General features: G+C 39.7%; 1 protein-coding gene across 7 annotated transcripts in view; it reads left to right on the forward strand.

Annotated features, from left to right (window-relative positions):
* MGAT4D (MGAT4 family member D) overlaps positions 1-21020 on the forward strand; it is an 87201-nt gene that overhangs the window by 34879 nt on the left and 31302 nt on the right. For 6 of the 7 annotated variants that reach the window (XM_051819469.2, XM_051819470.2, XM_070047532.1 and 3 more), the window contains 3 exons: positions 11978-12136; positions 14493-14630; positions 19572-19705. In XM_051819469.2, the coding sequence (XP_051675429.2) occupies positions 12007-12136; positions 14493-14630; positions 19572-19705 (402 nt within the window). In that variant the 5' untranslated portion in view covers positions 11978-12006. Of the gene's footprint in view, positions 1-8359; positions 8568-11977; positions 12137-14492; positions 14631-19571; positions 19706-21020 lie in introns of those variants that run through there. The other variant, XM_051819468.2, reaches the window with a different exon arrangement.

The raw sequence follows: 21020 nt of genomic DNA on the forward strand, positions 1-21020 counted from the left end.
CACTGTGAATCACTAGTTCCAGAAGAGTTTCCTCTGCTGTTTCTTCTCCTATTCTTCCTTGAACATGCAGTGTCTCCACTTTTATTAAACTGTCTCTTCCCCAACTATGAGTGTGCTCCCTTCCTATTTTGCCATCTTGCCGCTCTCTATTATAATTTAAATATTTGGTAGAATTCAGCAGTGAAACCATCAGATCCTAGGATTTCCTTTGATAGGAGACTTTTAATTACTGATTCAGTCTTCTTACTCATTCTGTTCATATTTTCTGTTACTTCATAATTCTGCTTTTTGGGCTGCATTTGACTGAGAAATTATCTATTTCTTCTAAATCATTTAGTGTATTTGTGTGTATTTCCTCATTGTGGTCTCTTTTATGCTTTGTATTTCTGTGTTATCAGTTGCAATGCCTCCTCTTTCATTCTGATTTTATTTTTCTCATCTCCCACATCTCTTAGTTTAGCTAAGTTTTTGTTCACATACTTTACCTTTACAAAAAGTGAACTCTTCGGGGCAGTTGTATGGCTTAGCTGATGAGATGCCTGCATCCCATTATCAGAGTACCTGGATTTTAGTCACAGCTCTGGCCCCCAGTTCTAGCTTCCTGATAATGTGTACCCTTGAGAACAGCAGGAGATGACTCGAGTGGTTGAGTCCCTGCCACCCAGATGGGAGACCTGGATTGAGTTCCTGGCTTCTGCCTTTGGCCTGGTCCAGCCCTGGCTGCTATAGGCTTTAGGGAGTGAACCAGAAGATGGGAAATTGCTGTCACTGTCAGTCTGTCTCTCTTTCTCTCCCAACGTCTTAAATAAATAACTTTTTTTTTGACAGGCAGAGTGGACAGTGAGAGAGAGAGACACAGAGAAAGGTCTTCCTTTTGCCATTGGTTCACCCTCCAATGGCCGCCACGGCCGGCGCACCATGCTGATCTGATGGCAGGAGCCAGGTACTTATCCTGGTCTCCCATGGGGTGCAGGGCCCAAGCACTTGGGCCATCCTCCACTGCACTCCCGGGCCACAGCAGAGAGCTGGCCTGGAAGAGGGGCAACTGGGACAGAATCTGGCGCCCTGACCGGGACTAGAACCCAGTGTGCCGGCACCACAAGGCGGAGGATTAGCCTAAATAACTTTTAAAAACATCCTTGTTTCATTGATCTTTTCTGCTGTTTTCTAGTTTCTATTTCATTTATTTCTGCTCTGATTTTTATTAGTTCCTTCCTTCCATTAACTTTAGGCTTAGTTACTTTGCTCTTTTCCTAGTTCCTTTAGGTGTCATGCTAGGTTGTGTGTTTGAGAGCTATTTTGGTTTTTGATATAGGCATTTCTTTCTTTCTTTCTTTCTTTCTTTCTTTCTTTCTTTCTCTCTTTCTTTCTCTCTTTCTCTCTTTCTCTCTTTCTCTCTTTCTCTCTCTCTTTCTCTATTTCTTTCTCTTTCTTTCTTCTTTCTTTCTATTTTTTAAAAAAGATTTATTTATTTATTTGAAAGGCAGCATTTACAGAGAGAAAAGGAGACAAAAAGAGATCTTCCATCTGTTGATTCACTCCCCAAATGGCCATGACAGCTAGGGCTAGGCCAGGTTGAAGCCAGGAACCAGAAGCTTTTTCCAGGTCTTCATGTGGGTGCAGGGGCCAAAGGACTTGGGCCATCTTCTGCTGATTTCCCAGGAACAATAGCAGGGAACTGGATGAGAAGTGAAGCAGTGGGAATTCAAACTGGCACCCATATGGAATGCCATTGTTGCAGGCAACTGTTTTACCCACTAACCACAATGCCAGCCCTGGCATTTATTTCTATAAACTTTCCTCTTGGAACCATTGCTTTTGCTATATCCCATAAGTTTGACCAGAATAGAATTTTTCTATAATATCTACTTATCTGTCTGTTTATTATTATTATTCATGATTTTTTAACTTTTATTTAATGAATATAAATTTCCAAAGTACAGCTTATGGATTACAATGGCTTCCCCCCCATAACTTCCCTTCCACTCGCAACCCTCCCCTCTCCCACTCCCTCTCCCATTCCATTCACATCAAGATTCATTTTCAATTCTCTTTATATACAGAAGGCCAGTTTAGTATATATTAAGTAAAGATTTCAACAGTTTGCACCCACATAGAAACACAAAGAGAAAAATACTGTTTGAGTACTAGTTATAGCATTAAATCACAATGTACAGCACATTAAGGACAGAGATCCTACATGGGGAGTAAGTGCACAGTGACTCCTGTTGTTGAATTAACAAATTGACACTCTTGTTTATGGCGTTAGTAATCACCCTAGGCTCTTGTCATGAGTTGCCAAGGCTATGGAAGCCTTTTGAGTTCACCAACTTCGATCTATTCCAACAGGGTCATAGTCAAAGTGGAAGTTCTCTCCTCCCTTCAGAGAAAGGTACCTCCTTCTTTGATGACCTGCTTTTTACACTGGGATCTCACTCACAGAGTTCTTTCATTTAGGGTTTGGGTGGTTTTTTTTTTTTTTTTTTTTTTTTTTTTTTTTTTTTTTTTTTTTGCCAGAGTGTCTTGGCTTTCCATGCCTGAAATACTCTCATGGGCTCTTCAGCCAGATCCGCATGCCTTAAGGGCTGATTCTGAGGCCAGAGTGCTGTTTAGGACATCTGCCATTCTATGGGTCTGCTGTGTATCCTGCTTCCCATGTTGGATCATTCTCTCCCTTTTTTTATTCTATCAGTTAGTATTAGCAGACACTAGTCTTGTTTATGTGATCCCTTTGACTCTTAGGCCAATCATTATGATCAATTGCGAACAGAAATTGATCACTTGGACTAGTGAGATGGCATTGGTACATGCCACCTTGATGGGATTGAATTGTAATCCCCTGGTATGTGTCTGTTTATTATTTGAGAGAGAGGCAGAAAGAGCAAAATAGAGATACAGAGAGAGCTCCCATGTGCCAATTTACTCCCCAAATACACACAGCATCCAGGGCTAGACTGGGCTGAAGCCAGGAGCTGGAAACTCAATCCAAATCTCCAGTGTGGGTAGCAGGGACCCAATAATTTGATCCATCACTGCTGTGTCTCAGGGTCTGCATTAACAGAAAACTGGAACTAGGAGCCAGGACTGAAACCTGTTTGCTCAGCTTTGGGACACAAGCATCTTAACCAGCATCCCAACCAAATTCATGTCCCCAGACTGATTTTTTTCTAAAGCAAATATTGTACTAATCTTCAGCCTTGCCTTTCTACTGAAGTAGTGTTCCCATCATGGTCTACAGTTGTGCTCCAAGATACAAGAAAGTTACCTGGGAAAAAATGGAGGAAAGAGAAGTAGGAGAGATCCTCTTATCACCATAATACAACAAACATGTACTATGGAGTGGACTACAATATATACACACATTGTAAAGAAACTTAATGAAAGTGCTATGATTATTTCAGATTATGCCTCCGCTTGTTTCTCTTATTCAAATTCAAATTAGAAGATTTTTTAATCATAAAAGTTTAAGAAATATTCAAGCTTAGAGGGAAAGGTGTAAGCTCCTTCTCAATAGCAGTATCTAAAAAATGAGCACAATCAGTCATCTCTCTTCTGAGTTTTTTCATGTTGCCTCTGAAGTAGTGAGCAGCCCATAGATCTGTAGATGCTATGTTTTGGCAGCACCCCTTTGCCTTTTCCATACTGTGCTTAAACCAGTTTGCTTTTCTTTGCTCCTCTTGATTAATAACTCCTGTTCCTTTAAGTGTCTACTTATTCTCCAGAATCCTGCTATGGCTTTCTCTCTCCTACTTTCATCTCCTATTGTATCATAGCTCTGCAGACACCATGCCACAAGTTAGGAATGACAACATATTCTACTGAGCCCATATTTCCTTCAAAGGAATACCTTCATTTCACCCTGCCAAGGAGAACATTTTAACTTCTCCCACCATCTCACTTTTTTAAAGTGATTCATTTATTTACTTGAAAGGCAAAGTTACAGAGGTGGAGGCAAGGGAGAAACAGAGAGATATCCGTCTGCTGGCTCACTCCCCAAATGACAGCGACAGTGGGGGATGGACCGAACCAAAGCCAGAAGCCAGGAGCTTCTTCCAGGTCTCCCAGGAGGGTGCAGAGGCCCAATCACTTGGGCCATCATCCTTTGCCTTCACAAGCACATTAGCAGAGAGCTGGATTGGAAGTGAAGCTGCAGGGACTCAAACTGGTGCCCTTATAGAATGCCGGCATCCCAGGCAGCAGCTTAACTCCCTACAGTATGATGCCAGACCCCAGCATCTCATTCTTTACTGCTTTCAGAAGCACAGATTCATCTGAATGATGACCTTGGTCAGACCTGACTGCTCTAGACCACACCTACATGGAGGCAGAATCACTTCCTTGCAACTTATGAGGGATTAATAACAAGAATATATAAAGAGGTCAAGAAACTCAGCAACAACAAAACAAACAACCCAGTTAAGAAAGGGACAAAGGACTTAAACAGATATTTTTCAAGAGAGGAAATCCAAATGGCCAACAGACACATGAAAAATTGTTCAGGATCACTAGCCATCAGGGAAATGCAAATCAAAACCACAATGAGCTTTCACCTCACCCCAGTTAGAATGGCTTTCAGACAGAAATCAACAAACAATAAATGCTGGTGAGAATGTGAAGATAAAGGTATCCTAATCCACTGTTGGTGGGAATGTAAACTGGTAAAACCATTATGGAAGACAGATTGGAGATACCTCAGAAATCTGAATATAGACCTACCATATGACCCAGCCACCCCACTCCTTGGAATTTATCCAAGGGAAATGAAATCAGTAAATAAAAGAGTTATCTGCACCCCCATATTTATTGTAGCTCAATTCACAATAGCTAAAACATAGAGTCCACCTAAATGCCCATCAACTGAAGACTGTGTAATGAAATTATAGGATATGAACTCTATGGAATACTACACAGCAGTTTTTTAAAAAAAAAGAAATTCGGTTATTTGTAACAAAATGGGCGAATCTGGAAAACATCATACTTAGTGAAATAAGCCAGTCCCAAAGGGACAAATACTATATGTTCTGGGCTGGCACCGTGGCTCATTTGGTTAATCCTCTGCCTGTGGTGTCAGCATCCCATATGGGCGCCGGGTTCTAGTCCCGGTTGCTCCTCTTCCAGTCCAGCTCTCTGCTGTGGCTCGGGAGGGCAGTGGAGGATGCCCAAGTGCTTGGGCCCCTGCACCCTCGTGGGAGACCAGGAAGAAGCACCTGGCTCCTATCTTCAGATTGGCATAATGCTGGCTGTAGCGGCCATTTGAGGAGTGAACCAATGGAAAGAAGACTTTTCTCTCTGTCTCTCTCTCTCACTGTCTATAACTCTGTCAAATAAATAAAAAGATACTATATGCTCTATATGATTTGTGATAGCTAATAGAGCACCTAAAAGAAAATCTGTAGAAGTGAAATTGACATTCCAAGAAGCAATGACTTGAACAGCCCTTGTCTTGACTGTCGAGGAACAGGCTTTTTTTTCATACTATTTGTTGAACTCTTAACAAAGAGTTAATCATACATGTATGAAGTCAGTTGAAAATAGATCTCAGTAAAAAATAAGAGTGAGAATAAGAGAGGGAGGAGAAAGTATATAACTGTAAAGCTGTATAGTTCTGTATACATTCCTAAGGACTTATTTCTAAGGGTATAGTTTAAAAAATTTGCTATGGGTCCCAAATCCCATTAAGCTAGGTGATAAAAATGCCATCTTAAGTGTTAAAGTGATCATATTAAGTGTTAAAGTGAACATATAAATAAAATTAAGTGTTAAATTGATCACATAAATAGGAAGAAGTGCCTGGTAATAATAATAGATAGAATTAAAAAGGAGAGAATGTTTCAACATGGGAAGCAGTTCATACAGCAGACTCAGAATGACAATCACTTTAAGTAATACTCTGACCTCAGAATCATCCCTTAAGGCATCCTAGTCTGACTGAACAGCCGATGAGAGCATTATAGGCATGGAAAGCCGAGACACTGTGGCAAAAAATGTTCCACATCAAGGATCTCTACATCAAGGATCCCCAGCAGAAAGAAGTGGCCATCAAAGAAGGATGTACTTTTCTCTGAGGGGACGAAAGAGCTTCCAATTTGCTTATGGCCTTGTCTAAATACTGATGGAGTCTGTGGATTCAAAAGGCTTCCATAGCTTAGAAAGCTCAGGTAGAGAGCCTTGGGGGGTCACTGGCTTCATACATAAGAGTGTTAGTTGTGGGCCGGCGCCGCGGCTCAATAGGCTAATCCTCCACCTGCGGTGCTGGCACCTCGGGTTCTAGTCCCAGTCGCGTCACCGGATTCTGTCCTGGTTGCTCCTCTTCCAGTCTAGCTCTCTGCTGTGGCCTGGGAGTGCAGTGGAGGATGGCCCAAGTGCTTGGGCCCTGCACCTGCATGAGAGACCAGGAGAGGCACCTGGCTCCTGGCTTCAGATTAGCGCAGTGCACCAGCAGCAGCGCGCTGGCCACAGTGGCCATTGGGGGGGTGAACCAATGGCAAAAGGAAGACCTTTCTCTCTGTCTCTCTCTCTCACTATCCATTCTGCCTGTCAAAAAAAAAGAAGAAGAAGAAGAAGAAGAAGAAGAAGAAGAAGAAGAAGAAGAAGAAGAAGAAAGAAAGAAAGAAAGAAAGAAAGAAAGAAAGAAAGAAAGAAAGAAAGAAAGAAAGAAAGAAAGAAAGAAAGAAAGAGAGTGTTGTTAAATTAACAACAGGAGTCACTGTGTACTAACTTCCCATTCAGGACCTCTGTCCTTAACGAGTTGTATTATCAGAGTTAACTGTAAAATTTGATCTCAAACAGTTGGTGTGTGTATTTGTGTGTGTGTGTGTGTGTGTAAATTGTTGTAATCTTTGCTTAGTATAGAGTCTTCTGTGTGTAAATTTAATTGAAAATAAATCTTAATGGAGAATGGGACTGGGAATGGGAGAAGGAGGAGGAGGAGGGTTGAGAGAATGGGTGGGAGGGCAGGTATGGTGGGAAGAATCACTATATTCCTAAAGTTGTACTTATGTAATTTGTATTCCTTAAATGAAAGGTTTCTTTGGGGGAAAAAAGAAATTATGCTGTATATATACACTATGGAATACTACTCAGCTGTAAAAAGAATGAAATCCTCACTTTTACAACAAAATAGATGCAACTGGAAACCATTATGTTTAATGAAATAAGCCCAGTCTTCAAAAAACAAATACCATATGTTTTCCCTGACCTGTGGTAACTAATAGAGTACCAAAAATCCAATATATAGGAATGAAATTCAATGATTGTTTACAGTCCTTGTCTCTAATGTTGAGGAACAGTGTTTTTTTCCTCATCATGCTATTTGTTGAATTCTTTACTTAGTATAGAGTTAATATTATGAGTATAAAGTAAACTGAAAGTAGTTCATTTTAAAAATTGAGAGGGAATAGGAGAGGAAGGGTGGGAGTGTGGGCAGGAGGGGGAAAAGGATGGGAAGTATCACTGTGTTCTTGAATCTTTATATAAGAAATACATGAAATTTGTATACCTTAAATAATTTTTTTAAAAAGAAAAATGTTTTACATATAATAAATATTATTTGCCTATTACAATTGATGCTATAGAAATACATTTTATTAACACGGAAAGAGAGTGACTGGCAATTTGGGAGGTGGTGACAAGAGATTGAGATGTTTGCAATGCAGATTATGGGAGCCAGTAGCTATTGCTAATGATAGTGCTGACGTCCTCAAGGATTGAGGGAGAGAGACTCATGAATCTGAAGATGGTTGCACAGGAGAGAAAGTGGAAGTGTCATCTGATATCATTGAAGGAAATGCTGATGCATGTTGGAAAGAAAGGTGGGAGAAAGATTTGGAAGCAGCCATGAGGAGACAGGACATCTCCCCAGCCTCAGTGTAAGTGGTGTGGGAGAGAAAACAGACACCAGTTGAAACAGGCTGCAGGGGAGGTGGTGTCCTCAGGGAAGAACCAAGCTTCAGTGAGAGCAGGGTACCTAAGGGAACTTCAGAGAAGAGGGCAAGATACATGCGATTTTAATAATGACTGATTTTGAACTCTAGAGTACAAAGGTTTTCCAGCACTGGGAAGAAATGAGGAGTAGAGTTGGAAAGGTTGGGAGTGATGTATAGAGCCCTATAGGAAGCAGAGTGCAGAAGAGGGGGAGTCGCCTGGGCATCAGAAACTGGGATAAGAGGCTTAATGAGATCAGCCTTAATGGGATCAAAGAACATGGTGAGGAGACTGAGTGTTGGGAAAAGACGGGTGTGTCTGTGGTCAGCAGCACAGAAAATTCTGCAGTTACTTCTTGAGCCCAGCTGAAAGATGTGTGAAGGCTAAGAGGGAGGGTCTTACTCTGACCATAGAAGTCTCTGAGTCTCCCTCTTGGTTTCTAATACCACAGGTAGAGAGTCTGGGAGGGAGAGGTCCCAATCCAAGCTCCCTATTGATTCAGCTACAGTCTTGGAAATCAAGTAATTTTAGCTAATGCCTTGCTGCCCCAAACAAAATCACAGATCTATGGGTAAAAAGGAACAAAAGAAGACTAGGATTGTATACTGGGTAGACAACCCGTGGAATGTGCTACAGTCATGGAGGTAAGAAATGGTCCAAAGATGTCAGGGATACATACAAGGGAAGTGGTGTGTGTGTGTGTGTGTGTGTGAGTGTGTGTGTATGTGTGTGTGCATGTGTATATTAGAGTAGAGGTTGCAGGAGATAGAAGCAAAACACAGAGTGTACTCCTGAGGAATGGCATTGTAACAACTGGGATCCCAACTTGGTTCAGTAACTCAACTAGATGACAATCACGGATGACTCAGCATGCTTTACAGGGCAAAGCATAGAGTGAAAAACAACCAGGGCTATATGGATAAGCAATTGGAAGGAAAAAGCTTTTGTAATTGAATAATTGTAATGCAGATTAAGTTATTATTCATGTATAAAGGCAATGAAAAATTTTCATAATATAAGGGATTTTGACATGTACCATTCCTTTATTTTTTATTTAGTAAATATAAATTTCCAAAGTACAGTTAATGCATTACAATGGCTTCCCCCCCACAATTTCCCTCCCACTCACATGCCTCCCATCTCCCACTCCCTCTCCCATTCCATTCACATCAAGATTCATTTTCAATTATCTTTATATACAGAAGATCAATTCAGTATATATTAAGTAAAGATTTCATCAGTTTGCACCCACACAGAAACACAAAGTGTAAAATACTGTTTCAGTACTAGTTATAGCATTACTTCACATTGGACAACACACTAAGGACAGATCCCACATGAGAAGTAAATACACAGTGACTCCTGTTGTTGAATTAACAAATTGACACTCTTGTTTATGGCGTCAGTAATCTCCCTAGGCTCTAGTCATGAGTTGCCAAGGCTATGGAAGCCTTTTGATTTCACCGACTTTGATCTTATACCAACAGGGTCATAGTCAAAGTGGAAGTTCTCTCCTCCCTTCAGAGAAAGGTACCTCCTTCTTTGATGGCCCCGTTCTCTCCACTGGGATCTCACTCGCAGAGATCTTTCATTTAGGTCTTCTTCTTCTTCTTTTTTTTTGCCAGAGTGTCTTGGCTTTCCATGCCTAAAATACTCTCATGGGCTCTTCAGCCAGATCCGCATGCCTTAAGGGCTGATTCTGAGGCCAGAGTGCTGTTTAGAACATCTGCCATTCTATGAGTCTGCTGTGTATCCTGCTTCCCATGATGGATCGTTCTCTCCCTTTTTGATTCTATCAGCTAGTATTAGCAGACACTAGTCTTGTTTGTGTGTGTGATCCCTTTGACTCTTAGACCTATCAGTGTGATCAATTGTGAATGGAAATAGATCACTTGGACTAGTGAGATGGCATTGGTACATGCCACCTTGATGGGATTGTATTGGAATACCCTGACAGGTTTCTAACTCCACCATTTGGGGCAAGTCCGATTGAGCATGTCCCAAATTGTACTTCTCCTCCCTCTCTTATTCCCACTCTTATATTTAACAGGGATCACTTTTCAGTTAAAATTTAAACACCTAAGAATAATTGTTTGTTAATCACAGAGTTCAACCAATAGTACTAGAACAAAACAAAGAGAAAATACTAAAATGGATAAAGTATTACATTGTACATCAACAGTCAGGACAAGAGCTGATCAAGTCACTGTTTCTCAGAGTGAAAAATTTTCATAAATATAAGGGATTTTGACATGTACCTTTCCTTTAAAAATATACTCAAAAATGCCTTACAAATAGTGGAGGGGAGATTCAAAATCAAGAAGAATGAGGAAGCTGTGGTATAAAAATGTTATAGAGATATGCATAAATCCCATCCAGTAGAGACTTAAATGTAAATAATTATTGTAAAAGTGGTTACAAATTGAAATACATAAAGCCAAATTCATTTTAAAAATAAGATGCACAAGTTTAAAAAATCATATATATAATTTTTAAAATTTTATATTTCTAGATTAGAATAGCACAGACCAAAAAATAGAGAACGAGAAGGGTAGATGAAGAGGTGGAAATAAAGAGGTTAAGGTCGGTGCTGTGGCTCAATAGGCTAATCCTCCACCTTGCGGCGCCAGTACCCCAGGTTCTAGTCCTGGTTGGGGCACCAGGTTCTGTCCCGGTTGCTCCTCTTCCTATCCAGCTCTCTGCTGTGGCCCGGGAGGGCAGTGGAGGATGGCCCCAAGTCCTTGGGCCCTGCGCCTGCAACTGGCTCCTGGCTTTGGATTGGCACAGCGCACCAGCTGTAGTGGACATTTGGGGGGTGAACCAACAGAAGGAAAACCTTTCTCTCTGTCTCTGTCTAACTCTGCCTGTCAAAAAAAATAGTTTGAAAAACCATTAAAAAAGGAAATAAAGAGTTTAAAATATTAGCATTACAGGACAACATTTGGCACAGCATCCTTTTTCTTTTTTCTTTTTTTTCTTTTTTTTTCTTTTTTTTTTTTTTTTGACAGGCAGAGTGGACAGTGAGAGAGAGAGACAGAGAAAGGTCTTCCTTTGCCGTTGGTTCACCCTCCAATGGCCGCCACAGCCGGCGCACTGCGGCCGGTGTACCGCGCTGATCCAATGGCAGGAGCCAGGTACTTATCCTGGTCTCCCATGGGGTACAGAGTACTCCACTGATAAATGAATAAAGAATAGTCCATTGATAAGAGATAAATATTTACACTATATGTTTCAAAGCTTATTCCATGTGCTTTCCAAAATGGTTTGCACGCCATAGCATTACATCTTCACAACAGTCCTGAGACAGGGGTTCTTTCATATCCATGCACCCATGGAGGAACAGGGCCTAACAGAAATAAGTAGCTTGCCTGAAGTTGCACAAATATGAAGTGACAAAACCAGGATTAGATTATACATAAGACAATACTAAAGACACCAGAACTTTTCAAATAATATTCCTTCAGTTACTTAGTAAATTTCCTATTTATCAAATTTCAGCACTTAGATCATTTCTATTTTTTTTACAATGATAAATACTGTTACCTGGTGTTGAACATCCTTATGTCAAATCTCTGCCCATAGTCCTGGTCACTTTTTCAGATAAATTCATAGAAGTAAATTTTGGTGGATCAAAAACCCAAAAATGGGTTTTTCCTCTAACAACAAGACTAATACATACACAATATGAAAAATCTGGAAAACATAGAGGAACACAAAGTAGTAAAGCAAAAATCACTGACAGTTCCACCTTCTGCATGTTACTATTCAGAAGATTTTCTCATTCTTTTTTTTTTTTTTTTTTCTTTTTTTTTTAACTTTTATTTAATGAATATACATTTCCAAAGTACGAATAATGGATTACTATGGCTTCCCCCACATACCGTATCATTCTTGATAATACATATATTTACACACACGTACATATATACGCAGTTACATAATGTTGTATATATTGCTATACGGAAGCATGTGTCTTACATTTTACATGTGTTATAGAAAATTATGTGATACATAGCTACATGTATAAACATACACATATATGTTTTCTTTACAGGTAACCAACTAACTAACTGTAGAAACCATATGTCTGAGTTTAAAGAAACCATGCAACATTTAAAAAACAGAGCTGAAAATAGTCGCCAAGAGCTGATGGAAGCCTTCAATCAAATGAAAAATGATATTACAAACAGAGAAAAAGTTTCAGGAAGTTTAGGTTTGTGTTGCTTTTCGTGTGTGTGTATGGTTGTTTGCTTATTTTATGCTTTCTTTTTGAAAATTTAGATTTAATGCCTTCTTTATAGTAACCCAGAGTGACTACAATGCTCACACATTGTGGCAGGAAATCCTAAATGGTGCAACCACTCTGGAAACAGTTTGGCAATTTCTTACAAAGTTGAAAATACACTTACTAGAAGCCCCATTAATCCTGCTTTCTAGATATTCAAGTTAAAAGAAGAAAACTTTTCTTCATACAAAAAATGTACATGAATGCTTGTAGCAACATGTATTTTATAATCACCTCAAACTGAAAACATACCGAATGCCTTCAGTTGGTTAAAGAGTAAAGAATCTGTACCCATTGTATAGCCATACAATGAAATGCCACTCGGAGACTGGCATTGTGTCACAGAGGGTTAATCTACTACTTGTGACACCAGCATCCCATACTGGAGCAGCAGTTCAAGTGCCAGAAGGAGTTCCAGGATCCTGGCTTTGTCCTGGCCCAGCCTGCAACTGTTGCAGCCATACAGGGAATGAACCAGAGGATGGAAGTTTCCCTCTCTCTCTCTTTTGCACTGTCATTCTGACATACAAATAAAATAAATCATAAAAAATATAAATACTATTCAGCCATGTGATATCCTATAGATTTCATATTGTATTTCACCAATGACTAACAATGTTATGCATTTTTCAATGTGTTCCTTTATCATCCAAATATTTCTTGGGAGGAACATCTGTTCAAATCTTTTCCTCATTTTTAATTGGGCGGTTTATTTTATTTTTTTTTTATTTATTTGAGAGGCAGAGAAGTTGGAGGTAAAGAATGTTCCCACCTGCCACTCCCCAATTGACCAGGAGCCAGGAACTCTATCTAGGTCTTCCATGTAGGTGTCCAGGCAATTGTAGGGGTCCATGTAGGGACCCAGGCAATTAAGCCATCACTTGCTACCTCCCAGGGTGCACATTGGCAGGAAGCTGAAATTGAGAGCAGAGTTGGAATACAAACCCAGGCACTCTGTTTGGCAAGTGGGTATCCAAAGCATCAAACTGAACTGTTGCACCAAAACTCATCCCTCTTACTGAGTTTTGAGAAATCCATGTGTTATCCTGGATACTTACCAGATGGATGTGTGACTTAAATGTTTTATTCCAGTCCCTGTCTTTTTATTTTCCTTATGATGTCCTACAGAGGGAAAACATTTTAAACTTTTGAAGAAGTTCAATTTATCAATTTTTCTCTATGTATTATTTTATATATTATGTTGTGTCTTATCACCAATTTACCTAGTTCAGGGTCAGGAAGACGTTCTTTTATGTATTTGAAAATTTCAGAGTTTTATGTTTTTTCTTTGTTGTTTTTAAATTGAGGAACAAAGAGAGACAGAGATCTTCCATCTTCTTATCTTCATTCCACAACACCCAAAACAACCAAAGTGGGGCCAGGCCAAAACCCTGAGCTGAGAACTCACTTCAAGTACCCCATACAGGTGCCAGGGACCCAACTGCTGCAGCGTTACCACTGCCTCCCAAGGTGTGCATCGGCAAGAAGTTGGAATCAGAGTGGAGCCAAAGCTCAAACCCATGCACTCTTGGGAGATGAGCATCCCAACTGGCGCCTTATCAACCAGGCCAAACACCCATCCATCTAGTGTTATACATTTTACATGTATGCTATTAAATCTTTGGAGTTAATTTGTGTAAATTTTGTGAAGTACAGATCAAGATTCAGTTATTTTCACATGGATATCCAAATATTCCAGCACCATTTTGTCACGTGTCTTTTCTGCTTTGAATTGTCTTTGCAACTTTGTCAAAGTTCAACAAGCATATTTGTGTAGGTTTATCTCAGTACTAGCTGTGTAAAGTATGAATTAAAGTTGAATAGTGTCGGCCTCCAATGTTGTCTTTCTTTTTCAAAATTATAATGTCATATTCTAATGAGTGGTACAGTTGGAGTCATTAAATATTAAGGGCTACAAACAAAGTTATAAAGATACAAACTGTAATGAAGTGATGTTAATCAAAGTAGCAAAAGAAACCAATTATAGCATGCTTTATTATACTCCTTTCCTTTGGAACTGACAGTTCTGTTGCCCTCTGGTTCTTTCACCCATTGTAGTGTGCTTAAATTAAATATTAATTTAAAAATAAATATGAGTCAGTCATCTTTGTCCTACAGTTTGTAGCATTGTGGTTTGGATAATTCACATTTTAGAATATTTTCATATACATTCTATACCAATCTGTAAATTAAGTTATTAAATTTCATTTTTTGAAAATTGTATGAGATGGAGAAGATACTCTGTAGTCACACACTCAGCAACTCTGTTTTTCTTCTCTTCCAGTTGAAAAGAAAGTGAATACAACAAATCAGAATGAAACAGTTTCTAATACACTGGAAGACTTAAAGTTCTTTTTTCCTCATCTAAATAAAGCAGACAGTATTTATCCTGATATAATCATTGGCAAAGGAAGAAGGGATGGTAAGAAGATTTAGAATTAAGAAATTAAATACAGTATTTTGATCTTTGGAGACATATTTTTAAGTTTTAAAATGTAAACTATTAATAATATACTTTAAATCACATGTACACCACTAACCTACCTGGCATTAATTTGGATAAACGGAAGTCAATATATTGTCTGGCGGAACATAATAATTTAATAAGCATTTGGTGACTTGCATTCAAGTTCCATTTTAATACAGAGGCTTTGAAAACATGTCAGTATAGGTCAAATAGACATTAAATGTCTGTTAAGTGAATGGCAAATCTTTTTTCCTTGGTTTTGATAAATACAAATATATTCTTACTTGGTTATCTTCCTGTTTCTCCATCTTTCTGGGACTGAAGGCAGCAAAACTTTATAATATGAGCTGAGCCTTGAGGAATGAGTTCAGGCTCACACAGGTATCCAAGAAAAGAAGAGGCACTGCAGTTTGAAGCAGGCCTGTTAGGCCAAGTCTCAGGATCCCTGCCATTCCTACAAACTCCATTCATTCCAGTGAATGAGCCACCCTAGGTCAAGATCATGGACTGCTCATTTTTATGTAAGGTTTTGTTGGAACACGGCTATTCATTTTGTGCTGTGAAGACAGAGTTAAGTCATACCAGAGACTGGCCGAGAGCCAACAATGTTTTCTTTCTGGTCCTCCACAGAAGCTTGATGACCCCTGCCGTAGCCAGTTCCAGGGGAATAAGTAGTTCTATTCTGTACCAATTGCATCCAACATATTAACAAAGCCAATTGTATTGGGATGCAGGTGTCCAAGGGCATTGTTCAAGACTACTGAATCCTTAGTGTGTTGCACATGCTGAGTTCTATGGTTTTTTTTCCCCATTTTTCTCATTCTCTTCACCCAGTGCAATAGAGGCCATTATTATCATCTCTATTTTATGCCTGAGAAAATGGCAGCATAGATTGAGGAACAGTTTGAGTTCACAACTGGAAAACTCTAGCTCCATCAGATTTCACCGTAGCATCAAGAAATACAGCAGAAGCCATGATACAGAGTGAAAGGAAGGAGGCAGAGAGATGGGAGGCACAAATAGAATCCATCATGTGGGATCTTACGGTGGCATTATCAGAGCTGTGCTAAATCCTGAATAATTTCCTCATTTCCCAGCTATTTCCTAGTCTCAAACAATGACGTTCATACTCATATTTTTAATGTTTATTTTTATTCATTTTCATCTGCTTGAAAATGTAATAGGGATGGAGGGAGAGAGACAGAGATGATTTTCTGGCCACTGGTTCACTTTCTAAATGCCTGCAATAGCTAAGGTTTTCTCCATTACCAGAGACAATTTACAGGAGATTTATTCTTGGCAACTAAAAGATCCCAACACATAAAACACACACAAAAGTATTGAAGCCCATGACTTGGTCTGCTGGACAATTTACCATCAGACTCATTTGTTCTGTACCCTGAGTATATCTCGGGTAATTTCTGTGCTCTACAGCCCCTCTCTGCCTATTTTTGATTGAGCCTGTCATCATTTCCTGCCTGGTCTATTGAAATAGACTTGTAATTTTTTCCCATAGCTTTAGATTTACTGAAGTCAATCCATTCTTTATACTTTCCTCAGAGATATGTTACTAAAATTTATAGCTGATCATACTTCACTCTTGCTTCAAATCCTTCAATAGATGTTCAGTGCACATAGAATGAAGTTGACTCCTTGATGGGATATGTGCACAAAATCTCAGCTTCTGCCACTCTTTCCTCTCCAGAAACCCCAAGCCACTTGCTCGAAACAGGCCAATATCTTTGAGATCCTCATGTATCTTGCATGTGCTGGTCACTGCCTGTAATGAACACATCACCTGCTCCCAACAGACAACGGATTTGTGATGTGGCCCCCTTATCCAACACGACTTTCCAGCTTAAACTCCGACTCCTTTGTGAAGTCTTTTTCGTTGCCTCAGTGAACAACTGCTTCTCTGTTCTGGACGCATGTTAGACCCAGGGGATTTGGTGAGGGATATGGACCACAGCCTCACAGAGACAAGTGCCGTGGTCCTTATAGTCTAAAGTGACCAGTGCCGTGATGAGAGAAATATGAGGGTGAGGCAGGTAACTTACACTAAGGGAATTAAGGAAAACTTTCTAGAGAAAGTGACCTCCAGGTGACTTGAAAGGCCAAAAAAAAAAAAAAAAAGAAATTGAAATAAGCTACATTGAGGAAAGATTAGGGAGGTGGTGGATAGTGGAAAAGTAGAAGATGGCCATCTGAATAGAGGAAATGAAATACATCAGGTCTTTGTCAAAATAAGATCAAAGTCGGCAAACTCAAAAGCCTTCCATAGCCTTGGCAACTCATGACATGAGCCTAGGGAGATTACTGACGCCTTAAACAAGAGTGTCAATTTGTTAAGTCAACAATAGGAGTCACTGTGCACTTACTCCTCATGTAGGATCTCTGTCCTTAATGTGTTGTTCAATGTGAATTAATGCTATAACTAGTACTCAAACAGTATTTTACACTTTATGTTCTGTGTGGGTGCAAACTGTTGAAATCTTTACTTAATATATACTAAACTGATCTTCTGTATATAAAGAGAATTGAAAATGAATCTTGATGTGAATGGAATGGGAGAGGGAGTGGAGATGGGAGGGTTGTCGGTGGGAAGGAAGTTATGGGGGGGGGGAGCCATTGTAATCCATAAGCTGTACTTTGGAAATTTATATTTACTAAATAAAAGTTAAAAAAAAAGAAATACATCAGGCCTGACAGTAAGAAGGCCTAGAAAAGATATGTGTCCTGCATGCACAGTTGTAGCCAGATGAGGGACAGAGCCTGGTAATGAAGGGCTGGCCATTCATTTATTCCTCCCAAGTTTCTTGACATTAGTAAGTGCCTGTTGTAATATTAGTGCTGGATTTGTAATGGTGATCAGGAGAGAAGGGGTGTCTACTTTCGCCGAATTGATGTTCTAGCTATGAATGAATGACCACAAAAGGCCTGATAAGTAACTATAAGAGATGACATGAGAATACGTAGCAGTCATTTCCAGCCTAATTACAAAGGCTCAGGTGTAAATTTGTGGTCAGAGTGTCCAGTGGAACCCTAAAGCAGCAGTAGAACCATCACAGGGGAAGAAGAGTGTTTTGTGACGAAAGGAATGGCATGCACAAAGGCCTGAAGTTGACAGGGAGAGATTTGGTCAGTTTGAGAAGAGAGGGGTCCTCGAGACAGAAAAGATAAGTCAGGACCAACTTACAAAGACCTTGTAAATCTTGTAAATTCATTCTTCATCCTAAGGCATGGGAAGCCATTCAAGGAATTACATTTATAGCATGCTTCTCAGCTTGAAATTTGGTTCCTGCCTCACACCATCCATAAGAATCAATTCCAGGTTTAGTGTAGGTCTAAGTATGAAAGGCAAACAATAAGGCATGGAGAAGACAACTCACCAGGAGATCTTTATGATCTGAAGATAAGCTAAATTTTTTCAACAAGACTCCAAAAGCATAAACTATAAAAGAAATGATTGATAAATTTCACTGCACTAAAATGAACAGTTTACATTTTTCAAGAGGCAAAACGTTGAAAAGGGCACCCAGAATGAGAATGATATCTGTCACACATATAACTGACAAAGGGTTTATATTCTGAATATATAAAGAGCAGTAAGAAATAAATCAGAAAGTATAGAATACTTAATAGAGAAGTGGGCAGGAGCTTAAATGAGGATTTTGTGAAAAAGAATATGCAAAGGCCCACAAATATATGAAAATATGTTAAAACTCCATAGTTATCACTAAAATACTGATTCTTTACAGTTCTTACCAAAGTCCAATAGTTTTTTCTAAGTAAACATCTATCTACTGTAGATCAGGACCATGAAATAACTGTTTTGACAATTTGTTTTGATTTATTTTTAGTTTCATTATTGCTTATTACTAAGAGGTTTGTCTGAGTTCCTCGCTTAACCGTTCTGGAAGTCTTCATTGCCATCTTACAGATGGAAACAGTGAGGCTAGAGAGGCTGTGTGCCATCCAGGCAGGCAATGGTGCAGCCAAGATTGAGTTTGGTCAGATTTCCCTGATGGAATCTTCATATTTTCCCCCAGTACTCCAGTTGTTATTGGACAATGATAGGCATTTAGAGAGCTGATGCTGTGGCATAGTGGGTTAAGCTGCAGCCTGAAATGTCGACATCCCATGTTGGAGCTCAGGTTCAAATCCCAGCTGCTCAGCTTCCAATCCAGCTCCCTGCTAATGCACCTGGGAAAGCAGCGCAAGATGTCCCAAGTGCTTGGGCCTCTGCCACCCACATGGGAGAGCCAGATGGAGCTCCAGTCTCCTGGCTTTGGCCTGGCGCAGCCTGGGATGTTGTGGCTGTTTGGGGAGTGAATCAGAAGATGGATTATCTCTTTCTCTCTCTCTGTCTTTCCCATTCTTCCTATCACTCTAACTTCCAAATAAATGAAATTAATCTTTTTAGAGACTCATTTAGGAGCATGTATTCATATCATCAAATGATTTAGAAATGACTTCATCCATGTTTTCACAGATGAAAATATTCCACAGTTTTTTGCTGTTTTATGTTTCAGTATTCCCTCAGGAACAAGAGTATCAATCAGTTTGTAACATTTTGTACCCAGTTAGATGAGAGCTATTGTAAGTGGGAAGTAATTAGTCCTACTTCTACTAGACTGGAATCCTCCAGGCCGAGAACATCTTGAAGTCATTTGAATGTATTTGATAAAAATTCACTGCAAGTGGGAATTTTCTCAAACAGAAAACAAAATGTCAGATAAAAATTAACGCAGTCTACATTATTTTCATGGTACAACGTCAAACACCCTTTCTATGACCGCAAGGCTCACGCAAATGTAGAAATAAGCATGTAATGAACGCTGAATTAAGTGTTGTCTTATGATTTGAAATGATGACTTCATACTCCTGTGTCTGCAGTTTCTTTTGCGCTCGGCATTTCCACCGTGGACAGAGGGAATCACAGTTACCTGAAGCAAACGCTCACCTCGGTCGTCTCCAGGATGACTCCTGCAGAGGAGAAGGACTCTGTGGTGATCGTCTCTGTCGCAGATGTACGTATGAGCAAGAGCAAGCTTCCTGCTCTCTCCTGCAGACTCCAGGTCCCCTCCCGCAGTGGTAATCACTGTGCCACCCTGAATTGCTTTTCTGAAAAACACAATCCTGAGATGCTTTTTTGGGATAACAGACAATATATTTAATATTATTTAACACCATTGAGAAGGAATTAAATACTTAGATCTAAAAAAGAAAACATAATGTCTTAATGTGGGAGATAATAAGCTTGCTGAATTTGACTTGCATTTAATTTAGAATCCTTGCGTAACTGTGTGGAACAGAAATCATATTTACACACAGAACATTAAAATTGATGCTATAATAATAAACCTGCCCAGCCCAATAAAATGTTGGTTATGAATCTGGGGATAGTACTTATTACTTATTAAGTAAGTAACAATAACTACCATTAATTGGGAGACTTCTTCCTATTACTAATGGACAATGGACAATTTTTCTAGACATTATTGACAACCTGCACTGCATCCCTAAAGATTGCAGATGAATAAACTGGAGCTTAAAGACAGAGGTACCTTTCCCAGGACCTAATAGAGTAGATTCAAATCTACCTCCCTCTAATGGCACCAGAGATTTTTTTAAAAGATTTATTTATTTATTTGAAAGTCAGAGTTATACACAGAGAGAAGGAGAGGCCGAGAGAGAGAGAGAGAGAGAGAGAGAGAGAGAGAGATCTTCCATCTGCTGATTCACTGCCCAAATGGCCACAACAGCCAGAGCTAAGCAATCCAAAGCCAGGAGCCAGGAGCTTCTTCCAGGTCTCCCATGTGGGTGCAGGGGCCCAAGGACTTGGGCCATCTTCTACTGCTTTCCCAGGCCATAGCAGGGAGCTGGATCAGAAGTAGAGCAGCCAGGACAGGAACCAGTGCCCATATGGGATGCCAGCACTGCAGGCGGCAGGCTTTATCCGCCATGCCACAGCACCAGCCCCAAGATTTTTATTTTGCCTATAACGCCATGTAAAACTACAAAGGACTGTGTGAATATTGATATTACATCACCTTTTGGAAGGACATTTGGTGACGTGAGTCAAATGTAAAACATGCATATTCTTTGTCTCAGAAATCCAGATTGATTCTGGTAACCTAATCTAGCAAGAGAATCAAGCAATTGTTTAAAACATGGCGATGTAGTGTGGTAGCTGAGAACACAGACTCTGCCTCTAGATTGCCACATTCAGATGTCACCTCCTCCACTTTCTTGAATGTGAACTTGAACTATTTACTTAACCTCTCTGTGCCTCATTTTCCTCATTTCTACAACAGTATTAACAATACTACTTATAGGATCCTT

This window comes from Oryctolagus cuniculus, chromosome 8, assembly GCF_964237555.1.
Source record: "Oryctolagus cuniculus chromosome 8, mOryCun1.1, whole genome shotgun sequence".
Lineage (NCBI taxonomy): Eukaryota > Metazoa > Chordata > Mammalia > Lagomorpha > Leporidae > Oryctolagus > Oryctolagus cuniculus.